The following is a 21,141-nucleotide window of genomic DNA, read 5'->3' on the forward strand; positions in this document are numbered from 1 at the left end:
ATAGAAGTTGATAATATTTTCGGGGTGTGTATTATCGTTTTTTTTTTGTTCTTGTAGCCTCCACCTCCCTTTGTTGAGGTCACCAGTCAAAATATTACGTATTCGCAGCGTTGACGTGACGCCATTGTGGCTGGCAGAACGATAAGCAAACTATGCCCAAACTCAAGGGAATTCCACCGAAAAACGTCAAGGAAATGAATGAAAATCAACTTTCAAGTAAGAGTTACGTAATCAAAGGAGGGGGTGGTGCTTTTCCTATGGTTTTAGCAAAGCCAATGCGTGGGAAACACACAACAGCAAACACAACAAATAAGCTGACAACCTCAAATGGTCTGTGTGGGCAAAAGAACAACAATGATTCTTTAAGGAAAGCACAAGAACAAGAACAAGAAGGGGAAAACCGCATAAGATAGAGAAAAATCAATGATTTTGTTGTCTTTCGTAGAAATGCCCTCAATCATGTTTGCACAATTAAACTTTTTGCGCTTAACTTCTAGGGGAATTTGCCGTTCCTTTTCCCTTATTTATTGATTTCTGATTAATGGCCATTCGGCTTTGGGGAGAAGGACACTTTTATTGGCCCATTAAGGACGCCGTGACATTGAAGGCAAAGTGCCAGTCAAGGCGATTAAATGTTTGCCTTTTCAATGACTTGTCCTTTTCTGTATTGACTTGAAGTGTTGTGAACCAGTGGGAAATATATATCTATAGAATGTAAATATGGCATGTTAGGGATTCTCTTAAGGTTGAATTTTCCACTAGGTCCTGCTTAGGACTAATAGTGGTATTGGTTTTGTGTTACAATTGAGGGCAGGCCGAAGGACTTTAGTTTCCATTGCCTGTTTCCGCCAAGATTATTTTAAGTAACAAGTGAAGATATTTTAAATACTAATCTCTTACCAAATATAAATTTGGAAAATAAATTATTTATATAAAATAATGTATATTGTTTGCTTGCAGTGGTTTAGTTTAGTTTAGTTTCGGTGATTTATATTGGTACGAAGAAATTTGATGTATGGAAATTAAACACTTGCATTTTTTTTGTTACTAACTGTAACTATAACTATCTAATCATTTTTCATTTTCCACAATAGACGAGTCATGCGTAACGAACAGTTGCATGCCAACCGTTCATGACATAAAAAAAGTACATTTGTTCGTATACATTGGTACTTTATTCACTGATATTTGAACCTTGGTAGTAACCTGGCTTTTCCCTAGTCAAGACCACTTTTTATATACCCAAATCCCAAGGCTTTTGCCTCACCCAAGAGTCAAATTAGGTTGTGAAAAACCGCCCATGATCTTAAACAATTAGTCGGAAATGCTCATAAATGTTTGATGTTCGTTTAATGTTGATCAGATGTGAAGAATATTTTCAATTGGATAATTTGCCATTTATTTTGTTGTAGTCAACACAATGAAATCATAAACCGAAACGAATTTACTAACAATAACAATACAAACACAAATAATTAGAATTTAGAATTGGGTGACATTACCTTTTAATAAAAATATTTCCGTTATTAAAAGCGATTTCTAAATTGTTTTTGTTTTCCATGAATGAAACTTTTTTGGTCACTGGTGTTGGATATAAAAATTTTAACAAATTTTTCTGTGCAATTTATCGCGTACGAAAAAAAAAGAGAAATAACAAATGGGCGCGAAATTCTAGAAATTATCTATGCAGTAAGAGCGAGCGAGAGCGAATTGTAAGAGCGGGAGAGAGAGAGACGAACACACACGCAGACATTCAAATCAACCGAGGCGTTTTGAATGAAAGATTTTTTCTTTTTGGTAGCTCGCTTTTCTTTCACTTTTTGATTGCCCAGATGCAAATTTTCATTCGTTTTATTCGCTGATTTTATATAATCAACTGAAACACTTGGATTTGGTTTTATTTTAATTTTATTTTTTCTTTTCTATACAACTTGAAATTGTTGTAAATTTTATTTTGTGGCAGCCCCACGCACACACACACAAACTACGCACACCAAGCACACTCAACGCACACAAACGCTCAGCGATGATGTCCGAATACGACTGACTGACGACAGCAGCGAAAACTTCCGCGTTTGCCACAAAAACAAGACACAGAAAAATGGCTTTTTCTGCAGAGCGGAGGAGGAAATCGAGCGATAAAATCCGGACTAAAATTGTGTAAATACTTTTACTAAATTTGATTAGAAAATTTTTAAAGTTTTTTTCAACGTTTGAAAATGTTGTATTTTGCCAGCTTGTTTTTGTGTTTGGTTTAGCAAGAAGCCAAAGTGTAGATTGACTGACTGAGGGTAGGATTTTTTTTGTTGCTAGCTTTTTGTGGCGCGTTCATCGCCCAGCCATGCAGATGAGCGAGAGAGACAGAGAGAGCCATGCAGAAAGAGAGCAAGCGCGAGTTCATTTTCGCCAGAAAAGTGGAGAGAGAGAGAGCCACGTGAGAGCCACAATTTTCGCAAAGAAAGTGAATTTCCCGCTCTCGACGAAAGAAAATTTGTATCTGAATTTTCCTTTGGTTTTTCCCTTCCAATTTGAATTTCGTTGCCGTCTAATTAGCTCCGGCCTGCAGTGGCCCTTTCTTTCTTTCATCTCTCTCTCTCTCTCTCTTGCTCTTTCTCTGTTGATGTATACATAAATATAGAATACATATGGGTTTGAGGGAAGCATAAATAACACCTGCTCCTGTTTGGGGGCTCTCAGTTTTCTCACGCCTGCGCAAATTGGCCAACAAAACGTGCTAGCCCAACTATATATATAGAAAATACAACAAAAAAAAAACATCAATTCATCGTTATCATCTGTAATAAGTGGAAGAGAGATGGGCAGCGATTGCATGTGTCTGTGCAGAAATGAACCCTGCACAATAGACCAAAAAACCAGAGAGAAAGAGAGATGGAGAGAGGTAAGTGCCTCTCAGCTGTCCCCATTTTTTGTAAGTTCTCCTCCGCTGGCCAAAATAATTACACCAATTTATAAATTATCAACGAGGCGAAACCATTTGAAAGGTCCTTCCTCAAGGCTTCCTGGAAAGGCAATGGCAAAGAAATACCACACAAAATGTATAATATCGCATGGAGGAATGAAATGCCAGCAAAAGGAATTTCAATGACAAGGTAAATCAATGTCGTTGGAGGAATTGAAGGAATTTCCTGTGCTTCCGTACTGAATAGCTAGTTTTTCAGGGGGCATTCTAAGGACATCCCGACATTAATTGCTTATATGTGGGTTGTCCCATCCTGTCCCATTCAATCCCCTTCTTTTCTGCTGTTCTGATTACAAGTGGAGCATGACCCACATATACTCGAATAAACAAAGCATAAAAATCAGCTATGCGAATATATGCTCACAACGAAAAGCTCAGAATCCTAAGAAAACAATTGAATTTCCGTGCGTGTGCGTCCTCCAAGGCGTGGAAGTTAAGTGGCGAAAGGGGAACAAAAGGACAAACTTAGACTGATTCTTGTCATAAAAAGGGAACCCAATCAAATCTAAGGATTCTTAGTTGATGGGGCTAAATAGAGCCTTTGCCAGAAGGGAGTTGAAAATGAGCTAAAAGAATTAATGCCCAAACATGGTTGGTCTACTAGGCGTATACGTAATATTTGTACAGTACAAAATAGGGTAGTTTCTTGGAAACTAGGCGTATACGAAATATGTTCAAGCTTTAGTCTAATGCTAGGCACAACGTTTGAAAATAAACACTTTAAATTTTGTTACCACGGCGTATACGCAATATATTGCAGCTACGAAATTATATATTTCATTAGCGATATATCAATTATTTATTATTTTTCTGTTTAGATAACCGAACCAAAATTGGATTGTTTTATTTTAAATAGCATACTTAGCAAAATTTTGTTGGCAACCCCCAATTAATAGAGCACCACTTAAAATAGGCTATAAAATTGTATGTTGCACGCCCATAAATCATATCGTATTATGTAAAAATAACTTAAATACCCAAACATTTAGCTCTGACTAATAGACGAGAAAAATAAAATCAAACGCATATAAAAATCCCACGCACCGATTTATACTTACTACAGAAATATTCTAAAAGCACAGATCGTCATATACGAGTACATACCTGAAAATAAAAGAGAAGAAACATTAAATATATTCATTTCAAAATGAATTAAATTAAAAATTAATTTATCTCTAAAGTAGGTTATTATCAGTCATGCAGTTCATTGATATTTTTAGCACAATTAGGCAGTTGAAGGTAAATCAATCATTATTGAAGACATTTTCAAGTAAACAACGATTGATAAGATTAGATGCGGAGAAGGGTGAAAAACTGATTAGATGACGAAGCTTGAATGCTTCGCTTTGTACACTTTTTATATTGCTTTAATGGCGGTAAGCACATATTGAAAACTACTTCATAGAGCAATAATCGACTCTGTCTGGGACTTAAAGATCCCAAAGTAAACAAAACTGGTTGCCCGTAATTTTCCACATGGCAATGGGTGCAGTTCCCCAGACCAGTTCTGTAAAAGGTCGCCTCGATGGTCACGATCAATTCCACTCTTAAATTATGTATTTTTTTCGACAACATAGCAGAAAAGCTTGAGTGTAAAGCTTTAATTGCTAGAATCAGCCAAGTCATGGTATAATTATGATTTATGTGAGCTACTTAATCTATTTAAATAGAGCTTTGCCAAGTTAAAAAATCTAAAATCTTGGCAGGAAAAAAATATAGCTATTCATTTTAAAAAGACAAACTTAAAAGACTTGCATTTCCTAACACTTTTAGGATTTGAAGAAAAAGTTATAAAGTTCTTAGACCTTTAAAAAATGTATTTTAATACAAATGACTTATACATTTTAAAACCACTTCACTAACACTTCTAATTAATAAATTATAACTTTATCAAAATTTAAAAACTCCAAACAAAATATGATTGTTTCATAAATATTTTTGTCTGTAACCCTACAAAATGTATTTTATTTTTAAACTTTAATGTTAAAAATATTATCTTTTCTAACGCGTACAACATTTTCTTTTTATCAGAAGGAGTAACGGCTGTTTTTATTTCCAAAATATTTATTTTCAAAGTACTCATAAAAACATTACTATAATTTGTTCTAGTTTTTTAGGTTATACTCTGATCTGCAACTTTGTCAGGCAACCCAGGCCAACAACACGTGGTAGACCAAAAGCTCACCTGAGAAAATCCAGGTTATTCATGATAACCTATGGGGAAATGATAAGAACACCTCTCAGACAAAGTAAGTCAAATGGAAAACTACGAGTCAGTAGAAGGGAAATCAAAACGCTGAGGTGTGGGGTCAATGAAATTGAAATGCAATTGTCAGAAGCTTTTCGAGGCACTCGGGGAACTCGAAAGGTAAGCTATAGCCAAAGCCAAACAAAAGCTTGAACCGATCGGGAAAAAAAGCGGGAGAGACAATCGCCAGAGAGAGAGAGAGAAACAGAGAGGAGAGACCAAAAACCGGCACAACCAAACAAAGAGCCGAAGCGACAAGAAAACGAACGACAGCAGCAGCAGCAGCAACAGCAACAGCACGACAGCAACAGCAACACATCGCTGCCCATCAGCAACATCGCCGACAAACACGAGGAAAAAGGTTCGAATTCGACTGGCTCAGTGTGACAGCGAACGTCGTACCTGTTGTGTGTGTGTTTCCACAATTTTTTGGATTTTTACCGAGTGCCGTTGCTGTTTGTTATGGCAGCAGGTCCAAGTCCAAACCCAAAGCCAAAACAAAGAGCTCTGTGAAGTGAGTTCTACATCGCAGCAACAGTTGGCAGATCGAAGAGAAGAGGAGAGGTCCCAAAGCAAAATGTTTGAAGTCGCCTGCCTGATGTTCATCTGCCCTTGGCTCATACTCGTACTGCTCATGTTCATCGCCATGACTGTACTCTAGTAGCTCGAAGAATGCAAAAACAAACAGCGAAATGGGCACACACAAATTGCAAAACATCATCAGCTGGCTGTGTGCCCAAATAATCATCAGAAATTAACAAAAGATTCCTCTTGCGACACCCAAATATTCCTATTAAAATGTGCTTTGATTTGTTTGTGTTTTTTTTTTATTACCCCCATTATTTGTTTGTTGACCACACTGAAGAAGAAGTGTAATGTGATTTAAATGTAGTTTAAGGATTGTATTATGTAAGAAATCGTACCTTATATGTCTATAGTTTTAATTAGGCTCTAAGCTTGAAAAATAAACTTAGAAGAAATAATAAGAGAATCAAAGGTTTTTTCGAGGTGGGCAAGGTTCACTGGCATATATACTTATATTTCCATTGTTAACTGTTATTAATTTAGCATTATAAACCAGTTTTCTGTGCGTTTAAATCTACTTGGATTCGCTCTACTGGCCGGCCCCTAAGCCAAGTTGTTGCTTACAAACAATATGGAAACAAAGGAGGTGATTCAAAAATAATATGCTAAAAAATCGCAGGTTAAGTATTTAAATAAACAACATAATTAATCTGTTAATTTATTAAAAAATATAAAAAACCAATAGATTGTTTCTATGACTAAGGAAGACACATTTAAATGTTGCTTTGGACAAAAAATCTATTAAATTAATGAACCAAATATGTACTGTGTTGCCCAAACTTGAGTTACCCAAATCGTGAATTGCACAACTTCCACATATCAGTATTTTCAATCTATCACTTTTATTGTGTGCCATAAACGAATGTCTTTCGAAACCGACCAACTGTCATATATACAAAGTCTGGTTATCTACTACTTGATTCGTATCTGTTGATGATAAGAGTTAATTTGGGACATGACTTCAACTAATTCATTCACAAATGTAAGTATTTTCCACTTCTCAAATATTATTATTACCAATTCTCATAAAATACTAAAAGAAAAATCTATTTCTAGATCTAGCTACTTATTAGCTATAGCTTTTTAAATACACACGAGGACATCGTTAAAGTTCACACAATTTAAAATATCACTCAACAATTACTCGTTAAAGAGTGAAAGTTTGTCACAAAAACGTAATAAGTGTAAAGACAATTACACGTGTGGTCTGCGTTTGTATATGGGCACTTCCAAAAAAAGTCCACCAAGCCAAAAACCTTGAAACTTGAATAAAACATATTTCCACATGATTTTGCCCCGATATTAGTTTCTAATTAGTTGGATACTGAGCTTAACTACAAATTTGGAGTATAGTTTGATTACTTTTATGACAAACCCGACCAATATACGCAAAAATCAGTTTTTGGCTATTTTTTGGTTATTTTTTGGACTTGTCTTCTGTTGTTAATTTATCCTATAGGAATGCTAATATGTGACATTTTTCTGTACTGAATGCTTCATTCACATGCTAAACTATTAAGTTAAAAGCAAAACATCCAGCAATTGAGAGATAGAGGTAAATAAATCCGCTTTACAAAACAGTCGGAAAAAATGTCCCGAGCGACATGTCCCGAGCGACATGTCCCGAGCGAATGTGGTTGAAACTGCATTAAAAATAAGCGGCAAAGAATTTTTGAGTAAAACCAAAAGCATTTCAAAGCGACATGTTTGAACAACATTCTAAAAAAATCGCATTAAAATATTCCATCAGAATTCGCTAATTTCTGGTGTTGTATGAACTTCCCCGAAATCCACTTCTATTTTTGTCCCGAGCGAATACGGCAGTTTTTTACCGATATCTTAAAAACTAAAAGTGGTACAAAATCAAGATTTTTACCAAAAATAGAGCTTGGGAAGAGTGAAAAGAAAAGCCAATAATTAAAATTAAAATCCATTGTTTTACAATTTTTTTTCAACTTTAAAGGTGTGCAAATGTCCCGAGCGACATTTTGGAAGTGCCCATATCCACTCAGCGTCATCACTCGTTAAAAATAACATTTTGGAGTAAATAATGAATGAAACAGAAGAGCACTTCGTAAAGCATAGCCATTAATTATGCATATATTTTTAAATCATACAAAAAGCAGCGCAGTCAATCTGTAGCTTTTTTTCGTTGATTTATTTTAAATTTTTTTTATTTGGCTGCTTGTAAGTAAACAAGGTAGTTTTCTCTTTTGTATTTTTGGCTGCGTGTTTGCAGTGTCGTTGAACTTAATTAGCAAATGAAAGAACAATAGAGGGCACGAGTAGAGTAACAAGTTTAAATATAGCCTTTTTTTTTGTTTAAAATTTTATTTAATTTTTACAAAATAAAATAAAAATAAGAAAAGTTATTGATATGTGCTGGTCAGTTTTTTGTTTTTAGATAAAGTTATTCATATAATTTTGATATTAATAAAGATTATGTTAATACTAGTTTTAATTATTTGTTCAAAAAATTCTAAATTGTGTCTTTTATTGATCTGAAATAAGGTAAAATTGACCCTATTTCAAATCGAATTTAAAATAAAAGTACGCTAAATTTTAAATCGTTTTCCTTAAATATTGAATAGGTATATTTTAAAAGATCTACCGTAGTTCGATTTTTATTTACTTCAGCTCTTCTTTGCTAACTTTTGTTTTGGTCGCATTCCAATTGACTTTTGTTCAAATAGACAAATATTATGGATTGCCTTATACAAATTTACTCAAACGAATAGGAGCAAATATTGACCCATGAGTGGGTAATGTCAACTTAGTCTAATTCCATTTTAGCAAACTCTGACTTTTGGGGTATATTTACTTATGCACGACTGCTTGGGAAAACCAAATGCATTTTCATTAAAATGCAACAATTCGTGGAAAAGAGGCCTGCAAAGACATTCGAGACACATCGCGTGCCGCTCGCCCTCGAAGGCAATTTCTGTAATGTTCGGTGGGGTTTGGGTTGTTGGACATGGACAAGGTGGGTGGGTTGACTACAGTGCAATCACCTCCGGAACGAGACCCTTTTTGTGGGTCAGCAGGACTGCAGTTAGCAGGAGCGCCATTGTTGTTGCTATAAATTTTGAATGTTTACCCGTACAATTTCGTGCTCAAATCGGTTTGTCTGCATGCGAGTAGTGAGTGTGGTCTTTTGGGGCCTTTTGCCTTTTCGTATTTTGCATTTCTCGTAATGGGCACTATGAACTCATAGTTCCGGCTGAGACAAGTCAACGTGGCCGCAGTTCATTGCTCTAATTCCCCAACAACAACAGCAACAAAACTGCAAGAGCAGCGAATAATATCGTATGCGTTGAGAGAACGATCCAAATCCCAAAGTGCGGCACGTTCTTAGATATTATTTTCCCTTGATACCCTCTGAATGTACAAAAAGGAAGAGGTTTAGATATTTGCGCATTTCTTATTTTGAAAAAGAATAATCACTTTATAAAATATTTTCACCCAAGAGTTTTATGTGTCCTTCGACAATCAAAATATTTTATTCCCTTGTCATCTCATTAAGATATTTTTAAAACTCAATAATTTAGGATTAATATACAAATAGTTTAGTCTCTAAGATCAATTTTTCGATGTATAGAGTGTCTCTTAGTCGAAACTGCAATATTAAACCATTGCTTCATGTTTTTGTTTGGATTCAGGCAAAGTTGCTTTTATCGCTGCCCATAAAATCACAAATTTCGCACATAATTAAATGCAAAATGGCAGCGAGGAAAAGGCAACCGCAAGGCAAAAGGCTGGCTAAAATCAAATTACAACTAATCATAATTTCAGCTTGTTTTCCATACTCATGTTTTTCCTTTGTTGCGGTTGGAGTTTCTTTGAAGTTTGATGTTTTTGTGGCCGCCGGTTGGATTGTTGCACTTTTGTTTTGGGATTGACTGGGGGGAACTTGCCTATGCAATTATTCGAAATGGGCGGTAACACTTTTCTTTTAGTTTTAGTTTTGTTTTTCTCTATGGCAGTCGCCTGACTTGGGGCATTTTGGGCTTGTCATGGAGCTTGTGATTGTGCCGATGACTGGAGGGCAAAGCATGACCTCCTTTGCTTGCATTGTGATTTTTCTTGGTGGGTGAAACGAAGTCTACCGAGACATTACCGCCAAAGGGGTAAGCTTTCAGGTTTTACTACTTAATAAATACGATTAAGTAATATTATTTTAATGGGCAACCTGTTGATAAATTTTTTTACATTTTTAAACGTATTATTACATACAAAAAAACACGTTGCGGTCAAATCGATATGCGCATGGTAATTTTCTGGCATATCGTTTTTACCGTGCAATACCGATTTCTCTCTCTCGGAGATTCTCTGACTTCAAAAAGGAGAGGTGGAAGTGAGAAGTAAAAACTCTCTCAGTTCAGAATAGAGCAATATAGCGCAAAGTTACATGAGTTTTAGGGAGAAAGACATTGGAAATTCAAACATTTCGAGCATATCAAGTCAAAAATGGTTTCCCATAACGTAAAATCGATCATCGTTTTATATCAATTTTTTTTGGGTGTAGAAGTTTCAATTGAAAAGACATAAGCTTTCTCGAAGGAAAGTGTATACGAAACTGCATTTCAATTCTTTTGATAATTTCACCAGCTTGCGCGCTTTGCACGTTTGCATAATAATTGATATACCATAATTTAAGCTGAGAGCTTTCATTATTTTCCACATTTCGCAAGCATAACATTGTGTGGCTCGAAGTTTCATAAGAATTTCCTTGCATTATGCAAAAACGGCAATAAAGCGAAAACTTGTGTCTTTGTCTTTGGCTTAGTCAACAGTTTGTTTTTGCCGCATTTTTCACTGTCTCTGTTTGTTTGTGCCGCCAGAATGTCTGCCATGTTATTAGCCATATCTTGACGTCTTTCTCTGTGTGTTTTTGTAACCCGAAACCATAATGAACTTAAGCATTCTAAAAATGTGGTTGTCGACCAACAGTTTTCCACCCCCACGCTTTCCATCTCAGGTTGTTTTTGCTTGCGGGGTAAACTAATGAAGCGAGCCATGTGCTAACAACCATCAGTATATTTTGGTTTATTTTCTGGTTAAACTGTCTCACCTTCGCTCCCCCTTTTCGCCCGTCTACCATTATCGGCTCATTAGCTTGGCCAAATAGAGGCGGCCAGCCAAATGGCGAGCAGAATTGCCTTTCTGTCTGTGTTTGTGTTCAACAGTCGGCTTCTGTTTAACATTTGCCACGTGGCACTGCCAGTTTTAGGAAAAATAATTAAAACTTCAGCTTTCTTATGCGCCCCTTGTTGGCAAAATGTCTGGCATCAAATGGATGTTAAATAGTGGGATTTATTGGTTTGGTGGCCAAAGTTTTGGACTAGTAAGTAATTGTTAGAAGTACTATACTGTACCAGTACTGAAGTAAAAGTTCAAAGTAAAGGTTTTTTTAAAAACTCTCAAATATGAAAAATTTTCAATGATGCCAATTGGGTCATCTACATAAAAAAAAATGATGCCAATTATAAGAAATCAGTGGTGCCAATGCTGGCAAATATAATAATCAATGATGCCAAATCTGTCTTTTATTTTGAGATTTGCCCCATGAAACTCTTTAATCAAGCCGATCAAAATGAGCTCCAGCTTTTATCTCCCACCTGGACGGTCGACACCTGCCAACCCTGAATTATTCTACTCACGCCATGCCAGAATGCAAAGTCGCAGCTGTCTGAGTATTATCAATGCGCTCTAAAGTTCAATCGGAATCTATCAAGATGCGGCCATGCCCAGTAATTCCCTTAATTGCGCGCACTCTTTGTACTGCTCTGTGAGTATTTTTGTATTTATGCAACAGTTTCTCATCGGGAATTATTCTTTGGAAAACAAAGCCAATGGCAATTAAAGTAATTAAAACGAAAAGCGTTAATCGACTCGGGACAATCTCCAATACCTCAAAAGAAACCGCAATAAAGATATTCGACACGCCCACACGATATGCATCAACATAAAGCCACTTGGCTATATTTTTAGAGATTAAAAAAAGCAACCTATTTTTTTAATATTTCTTTATTATGGGTCTTTTTTTTTTGGATTAAGACTTATTATTGTTTCGCATATGAAACATGAATTGTAATTTTCTAGGACCATTCTTATCGGATTTCCTAGAACCTCCCAGGGATTTCGCTCTTTATTAAAAATATATATTTCCCCACTTGTCATTTGTCGTTGCATTTTCACCAATCCCCTCTACCGCTTTCCTTCCTAGGCAATTTTAATAATAAACAACCCTTTCCGTTCCAACGTTCCCGTCTCCCGCCTTCATCATGATCTATACTTTCCCTCCTTACCGCCAATAGACATTTAAAGTGGCAGCCATTTAAATGTAATTTGCCGCACATTGCAATGCGAAATAAAATAAAGAAAAGTGTATCTATATCTGGAGGTTTGTCGCTGGCTTGTGGCTCACCTCGTTTGTGGGAGGGCCTGGGGAATAGGGTGTAAAATTAACGATTTCCAGTGAACGGGCGAATGTGCCAGACATGATGGCGTCGACATCGGTTGCCATTGTTGTTTCTCGTTAGTCTTGGCAGTTCTCCTTTTCTTCCTACACTTTATCCATTTCAACGATGTCTATGTCTATTCCCATTGTACATGTCCCCCGGTTAATGCTAATGTAATCGCATCGATTAGTGGGGACTGTGGAGATGGCTTGGGCAGTTAAAGTTCCTCGACCACTTCCTTGTGGACTAGATTTATGATTATTACAGTTCATGAACTATTGGTAAAGAGTCGCAAAAGCATAGTTTATAAACATCCCTCTTTTCAGTTTTTTAACTAAATAATATTAATTTAATGTAAAAAATAAATATGTATTTAGGTTTACCTTCGCTAGTTCGAACTTTTTTTTCTGCAAATTTAACTAAAGAGAGATTGATGTATTTTTAATAACAAACTTTTGCGAAATATTCAAAGGTGATATCGAAAAAAAGTTAAAATTAAATTTGCATTTATAAAAATTATTTTAAACGTTCAATGTTTTGCAAATCGTTTGGAAATTGTCATTGAAATAAACAGCGAATTGTATTTTTAACTTACCACCCAATAGTAATAATATTAATATTGCATAACATACCTTAAATGAATAAAAAATATTTTGAAGAGGGCTAAATATAGATCAGACACGATTATTGCATGTGTTCACAAAGCCCAGACAACAAGCGGCAATCAATAAATTAAATAAATAAAAGTATAAAAAATGAAAAAATAAATAACCACGACTCATCGAGTAGGCAATAATTTAAAATGACATGACAAGATATACTTATGGAAAAAAATCATCTTATTTTGCAGATAAAAGTGGGCGACGAAGAATGATCTTTAGTGGCAGCTGAAGAAAGGGGAAGAATTCCTTTTAGACTGGCCCGAAAGCCAAACAAAGCCATCGAGACCAGAAGAATAAGAGAGAAATCTTCAAGCCAGACAGCAAAGTAAACAAGAAGAATCGTTTCAAGAGAGATCTCCACCTCTTCTGGGCCAACATACATTACTCTTGGCCATAAAAGACTCGCCTCTGGCCTACACTTCATCACCCCGACTCCTTAAACCATTTCCATAAGATAATTGTTTGTGTGCTGTATCTTTTTTTTTCTTATTTTCCCTTACTTGAATATTATTTTTGGCATGTTTTGCGGCTTTTTTGGTTTGCCTTCTGCATCGTTTTTTCTCATTTTTTGGGATTTCGGTTTTGTTTTGCTTTTGTTGTCTGCTCTTTACTTTTTGTGTTTTTTTGGCCATTGTGTTTTGCTCGGCTGGCTGCAAGCATTTTGTGCCAAAAATAAATGCTGACATCATCCCAAGCAAACCATTCAGCCGCAGCCACACAAAAATCGAGCTCACTTTTATTTATGGGGCAGGGGAAGTCAGGAGGAGGCCCTCTCGATAAGGAGAGTGGCGCAAACAAACACCACATTTCATTCGCCTCTGCCTCTCTCTTGAGTGAGATAAAGCCAAAGTTCTTCAAGATGATGCCTAATTGAAATTCTAATTGGTCTGGGGAGTCGTCGTCGTCGGCAGCTTCCACTTCCATTTCCATTCCATTGGCTCCCTCCCCAAAAATGTACTGACGAAACTAAAGGAACACCCGGTTCCCTGAGATTGTTGACCTTGAACTTGAGTCGGTTCGGTTCGGTCCTCTTCTCTCCGCGGTAAAAAGTTTTGGGACTGAGAAGAATATCATCTTCTGCGCTTTTCAAGTGCATTTGCACTGCATTTGGGCAGAGAGATCGAGTTGTATGCAAACATTTTGACGGAGCTGTACTAAAGTTTGAGGAGATTTAAAGCTAACCAGTCAAATCAGTTAGTTTGAAACTCTTTGGAGATAAATATCGAGGTGTTTTAAAACCTTTAATGAAATTGTTCTAACGTCGAAGAAAGAACGAAGCTTATTAGTCAAATAAGTTAGTTTATAATAAATTTTATAACTGATTTTACCTTTGATATTTCAAAATTACTCGTATGAAACTTAAGTATTCTATTTTAGTAAACTCGAATGCGTCATAAAGCATTATGTTATCACCGTTTAACAAGTAATAGCACCCAATTATCTTCGCAAAGATCAGATAAACTTGAACATACGGCATTCAACATAGTTGAAGTAAATCAAAAATTTCCTGATTAATCATCCGCAAATATACTCGCTCCTTATATAGCACACATTAGGCGCTATCTTTGAACTTTACAAGTGATTCACTCGTGAGTCACTTATACTTTCAAATAGTTTTCTGAGCTAATACGCTCATCTCCAATTTAAATGGAAGCTCACTTTAATTTCCTACAATTGCGTCATTTATTTTATATAAATTTTAGAGAAATGAAATTAAGGGGCATACTTTTTGACATTTGTAGAATTTTTGTGCCACACAAAATGTAATTTATCAGGCGTTCGCAGACCCTCGAAAACATATGAACTTGTCTTGTCATGGATACCTAATTTAGTGCGCCATTCCCCAACAAAGCCTCGCCTTTGTGGGACCCCATTTTTATTTATTTTGGGGTGGATGGGGAACTATCGAGAGACCCTTTTCACTTTTTGCGCAGTTCGCTGCTGGCGAGAAATTGCGTTGTGGCCAGACCACCACCACCTCAAAGGAATTGCTTTTTTATTGCTTATGAGCTAACGCATCATCATCATTATCATCATCGTCGCCGTCATCGAGGAATAAATGCACGAAACACGAAGAAAAAATTACAAGAGAAGTCAAGTTTAGAAATGACATCATTCCAAGTCAAAACCAAACCAAAAACCGAAACCAAACCCAAGAAAAAATTCGCACAACTTTTAAATGCGTTGAATGTTGATTGAATAGTTGGATGAGGGAGGGGAAGAAGCTTCCTTCCTCCCGCCAGATTGGTTTTTTATAATTAAGAAAAAAGGTGGAATAAAAACAAAGAAACCCTAAGGGCCTCGCGACTGGATTATAAATTGACTTGGACCACGAAAAGGATGCATTTTGTGATTGCTACATGAATCACCTGCGGAATGACGCAACATGATTGAAAGCTGAAGGTAAAACGAATTGGCGAATTCTTGAGAGCGAATTCCTAGTCCGGTTTATAAAATAGCTTAAAATCTTTTTAATTTTAAAAGAATTAAAATTTATTCCTAAATAATTTTAAACACATAAATTAATTTTATCAATGTTATATGTACAATACACAAATGTTAAAGTTTTGATTTTTAATTAAAGAAATCATGCTTAAACTGCTTAAATTTAAATCATGCCGATCTAAAAATATCATTAAAATAAAATGTGTTTTTAACTGTGAATAAAATTTGGAAAACACTTTTTGTTGTTTAATTATTACGTTGGAGGTGAAAAGCATCACAAAAATTATGGATAGTTAGTATATAAATAGGGAGCTTCTGGGAGTCCACTAAAGTCTGTTAATTAATTTAAGTCTGTTTGTTAATTTATTATTTCTTAGGTTCAGCAATTATAGTTTAAATATTTTTCATCATTAAATACATACTGAGTTGTTAATATGTATTTATTTATCTTGTTATTGTCGTTTAAGAAGTAAAATATATATTTTGATTTCGTTCTATTGTTAATGTATTATGTTTTTATTAGAATTAAAAATGGCTAAGTAATATAAATATCATTAGTTAGTTATTTTATCATTTTCTATAACAATCTTAAAGTCTTTTAGGAGGAGGAGTACTATTTTTATGAAAGACTACTCCGATTCGCCATTTTCGCGTATTTGTGCATTTAAACAATAACCACCGAAACTAAACCCACACGAAAAGAACTTAATCGAAGTACACAGTTTAACATTCAGCGTGCAACACACCACAGGCCAAGCGATTAGGAGAAACACCAAACATTCACGAGGAAGGGGACACAAAAATAGGATAAAAATCAAGCGACAAGTAGTAGACATGGAAATTAGAGCCCGCAACCGGAAGAATTGAAAGGAAGAGTAGTGATCGACCCACACACCGACCTGTTGATCATGGTATCCGGTGCACCACCTGCTGCACCATTTGCACCACCAACTGCACCACCGCAAGTGGCTGCCGCAGCGACGGCGGCAAAAACGGTGGCGCATTCCAGCGGTGATCGTGGTCTTCGATCGCCAGACATGATCGGCACTTGCAATCGCTGGAAGGCAGGATCATAGCTGAAGGATATGCGTGCGCTGGTGGTGTGGTGCGGATGGGGATGATGATGTCCTGGCATTCCGGACGTTTGAGCTGGCGAAGAGAGCGACGACGTTTCCGGCGAACTGGCATAGAAGGGCGAGTGTGGATAGGCGTAGATCGAGGGACTGGCGCTAAAGGCTCCAATATTCGAAGGTCCTGCTCCGCCCACCAAATTAATCGAGGACCCGATTCTCGGTTGCAGCTGCGGTTGATGCTGTGGACTATTGCCGGCACTACTTGGTATCGGTATCGCTCGACTGGCCGATCGAGTGTATAGCGTTGGCGAAAACTGATCTATGGCCTCCTCGTAATCCTCCTCTGTGCTCGAGCCCATATACAGATTCGTATCGCTGACCGCAGCACCGCCATTCGGATTATTCGTTGTTGGCCACAGCGATTCGTCCACGCAAAAGGAACTTCTCCCCGACTGCGATTTGTTGTAGTAATAGAGCTGCGGGTTCAGTCGATGCATAAACGTTGGATCAGTGGGCCCTCCTCCTATATGCGGATTACTAAAGGCCCGTTTCCGATTTCCGCCGGGTAGCGAGGAGGAGGAAGCGGTTCTAAAGCTGAATTTTTCATTTGGATTCGGATTCATTTGGATGTGTTGGCAAAGCAAAAGGTCGCACGCAGTTTAAATAAAAAATAAAAAGTTTATAGGTATAAGAGAGAGGTTGGAAGAAGCTTTTAGATATATAGATTTCATTAGATTTGTTTCGTTCGCCAATTGAAATTATAATGAAATTTCCATAATTTTTATTGGGTAGGGAAGGAGGGAAAGGATTCGGTGGTGCCAGGCAACAAGAGTCGATTCGGTGTTGCTGCAATGAAGTGATCAAGTTGCGATTCGAAAGTGAACTGTGATCGGTGGCAAACAATTTGTGTGAAGTAACCACACAGAAAAAAATGGACGAAGGATCAGATTGATATGTGCAGGTTAATTTGATATTTTTTAAAAGATCACGTTATTCATATCAATTTGATATGAATAAAGATTAGGTTAATCTCATTTTACAATATTTGTTCAAAAAATACTATATTTGGTATTTTAAAACAGTATTTTTATAACTTATATGAAATGATAAAATATAAAATTGATATTTTTGAATTTCAGTGACCCCATTTCATATCGAATTTTTTTTTCTGTGCGTGTGAATTGATTTTGCCAGATTGGACAACTGTTTTTAAGTTTATCGGTTTTTGTAAGTTGAAATGAATTTGTTGTATGTTTATCCACTCAGCTTTAGGGTTTTTGTTGACCTTGAATTTAATCAATGGTTTTACCTGCCAATAAAGTTTGTTTTGCATGTTTTTAATCGTTATGGAAATGATTTTCAACATAACAAAAATGACATGATTTATGTTAATATGTTTTGTAGTCTTGTATAAAATTCATAACATTCTTATATCTCACGCTAAATATTCCCTGTCACCATCGCCCGCTACAAACTTCAAAAATCGGGGAGGAAAAATCGACTTCAACCCACAAGAGAAGCTGACTCAATTTCCACTTCATTTGCCAGCACAACAGCGGCAACAAGGAAAATTATGATGCAACATTTGCGGCAACGTGTCGATGCGCTCCAATTCTCAGCGTAAACAACATCCAACTGCCGAGGATGCAACATCGAATTTAGCTGCTGCAGCAGATGATGGATGTGGCATGCCACATGCAATTTATGCTTCGAAAAATAAAACTGGCAAAAAGAAAATCGAGGGAAGTGCAGAAATTTGTCAATTACGTTGTGGCAAATTAATCTCCTCAAATAGGGTAAAAACGAACATTTCCTTTTGAAATTGTTTGATCTGTGACAGAGTGACGACAACTTTCTTTGAGGGTGAAAAACATATTTCCGCTTAACAAAGTCAAGCTGATTTTCTTTCTGCAGCTAAACGCATAAATTAAAGTCAACAAGGCATGGAAATCGAGGATTTTTCTTCAAAACTTTTCATACTCGTACTGAAAATAAACGCAATCATTGACATCCAGAAAACACAAAGGCGCAACTGTGGAAAAAACTAGTGCGAAAAATACTCAAGAGAAGTCTGTGCTATCCTAACAACAACTATATTCAACTGCAGTCCATCCGCAATTTTTTCCTTTTTTTTTACAATTCTTTTTCTCCTGTGGTTTTTGGATTATACTCAGTAGTATAAAATAGGGCTCACATGTCTTTTGTTGCCTTTGCTTTGGGGTTTGTGGTTTCCCTTTTTTTTGACTGCAGCAAAAGTTTTTCTTTTGCAACTTTGTTATTTTTTTGCTTTCTTGCTACGCTTTTAATTGTTAATTTCAAGTTTTGGTATAGTTTTTATGTGCGGAACATTACAAACATTTTTAGAGAACAAGATTTTATATACGGCCAAGAAAATTAGCAAAAAATGTATTCTGTTTATTTCAAAATTTAGTTTAAACAATTTTTTTAATAAGGAATTCCTTTTTTTTATGGCCAATTACTAAGACAAATAATAACAATTTTTAAAAATGGAAAATGTGGAGAGCTTTTACTACAAAGTTAAAAATTATTACAAATATTATTCAATTAAATGAACATAAATAAATTGTACATAAAATATTGTACGGACAATTTAATTGGTCAACTGATTTTCATTGTCTGCACATACATATGCATATATTTAACGCTACTTTACTCATTTAAAATATCCGTATCCGCCGATTTTAAATTATTATTATTTTGTTTTAACTCCTTAATATTTGATACTTTCTCCCTTTTTCTGAAGTCATTCTCTTGAAAAATCCAGTGTCATTTTGGCAACTGGGTTGTCATCATCCTTTCTTTCACCACTTGCAGCTTGCATAATAGCAAAGTAGCAAAATTAGCATAAAATGAACAACACAAAATGGGTAACATACAAAAAAAAAAACGAAAAATAGAAAACGACCCCATTGAAAACTATGGAAAATTGCGGCTGCATTGTTGTTGCAGCAACAAATTAAATGCACATTACATGCAACATTTTTCCCCTTCCAGTGCCATTTTCATTTACCATTGTGTTTTACCGCACTGTTGTTGTTGTTCAGTGTGTCGCCCCAAAGCCAACAAGGAAATAAAAGTTCAAAATAAAAAGAAAAGAAAAACAAGCATTTGTTGTTGAACAAAATTAGGTGAATGGAGCTCAACCCGAAAGAAAATTCCAAAACGGGAGCCTCGAAAACTGCGATCAGAGATAAGACAACAAAAAATCGTTGAAAAGAAATTTTCAGTCAGCTCAAAGGAAAATTTCGGTTGAAAGGGGGGAAAATTAATCGCTTCACCGTTTTGTTTTCGCAGTTTATCTGCGAATTTTCATCGCTTGCTTCTGCTGCTGCTGCTGTTTTCCAGCTCTTGACCACTTTTACTCGCCAAGCCAAAATTTATTTGCGAATTGTCTTTCATTCGTTTCTATTTACGTAATTTGATTTCAAATGTTTGCGGTTTTTATTCGCAATTCGGCAGTTTGATTTGACAGCACAATTAGCTTGAAAGGACAGCAGAAAGGATTGCGTAAGCGCGAAATGGGATAGAAAAAATATAGGAAAGAAAAAGAGGGGACACAACACCAAAAAATTAAACTACAAGTGTGTATACAAATATCCGCATGACATTTCATTTGGACTTTTTTTGATATGTAAAGATTTAAATTTACTTTAGAGGGTAGAAAATAATATTGTGATAATATAACATTATCACAATACAATACATTACATTATTGTAGTGTAAAGTTTTAGAAAAAATATTTTTTCCACTTAACAACAAAATCAATCTCTTATTAAAGTTTAAAATAAAATTTTGTTGTTCATATGGATTTTATTTGCTCATTGAAAATTGAACAAATAGAATATTAAAGGAATTGATTTTCCTTTTTTACGTTCAAAACCATTTTTTTTATATACCAGACAATAGAAATTTCTAAACAGTAGTTTACTTTTATTTTTTCCATAGAATAGAATTCCAAAAAATGATGGTGCGGATATGATCAAAACGATAACTGCCGATTTACAAAGTGTCTCTAGATTAGTTTTATTTACAAGTTAGTTTTTTGATGCATGAGTAAATTATTTATATGCATTAAATGGCAAGACAGAGACAACGATAAAGATAGATAAAGAGTGGAGATAGAAAGAATGCATGTTTGATGGGTGTTTTTTTGGGACAAAGGATGACATAGTACTCACATACACACAAAGGATAATAAGGCACAATCATTTCAGTTTACTTTTGGTTTTTCTGCTTACCTGAAAATAAAAGAAAAAGAGTTTTAGTAATTTTTAAATTTAAGTTTTTAATAATATTAATAAAACTATCATATAAATATTGTTTAAAATTTTATATTTAAAAATCAAAACGACTACTTGTTTTGAACTGCTTTTCATTATTTTTGTATAGCTTTATTCCGTTAGAGGGCGCTAGAAACAGCACTGCTTTGTATTTCTCGAAGTATTTATTTCTGCCGCTAGAGGGTGCAAAATATAAAACTGCTTTGTTGACTACTTACAAAACTGCCTTGTACAGTTTGATTTCATTATTTAGCAAAGCACAATTACTCTAAAACTATAAGAAAAGTACAATTCCACTAAAACTGTTAGAAAATAATTTCGACGACTAAACTGCTTTGAACAATTTCTAAGCAGTTCAACGGAAACTCCGTAAATATTATGTCATG

General features: G+C 35.6%; 2 protein-coding genes across 9 annotated transcripts in view; one reads left to right on the top strand and one right to left on the bottom strand.

The window, feature by feature from the left end:
• bun (TSC22 domain family member bunched) overlaps nt 1-21,141 on the bottom strand; it is a 104,217-nt gene that overhangs the window by 54,279 nt on the left and 28,797 nt on the right. For 7 of the 8 annotated variants that reach the window (XM_070211806.1, XM_017156585.3, XM_017156587.3 and 4 more), the window contains one exon: nt 16,281-17,048. The exons of the other annotated variant lie outside the window; for it this stretch is intronic. In XM_070211806.1, coding sequence (XP_070067907.1) covers nt 16,281-17,048 — 768 coding nt within the window. The remainder of the gene's footprint in view (nt 1-16,280; nt 17,049-21,141) is intronic. 8 annotated transcript variants of the gene reach the window in all.
• On the top strand, nt 153-6,198 carry LOC138912333 (uncharacterized). The gene is given in 3 exon segments (XM_070212914.1): nt 153-216; nt 5,473-5,677; nt 5,721-6,198. Coding segments are annotated over 3 exon segments (438 nt in total). The 3' UTR covers nt 5,890-6,198.

This window comes from Drosophila takahashii, chromosome 2L (genome assembly GCF_030179915.1).
Source record: "Drosophila takahashii strain IR98-3 E-12201 chromosome 2L, DtakHiC1v2, whole genome shotgun sequence".
Lineage (NCBI taxonomy): Eukaryota > Metazoa > Arthropoda > Insecta > Diptera > Drosophilidae > Drosophila > Drosophila takahashii.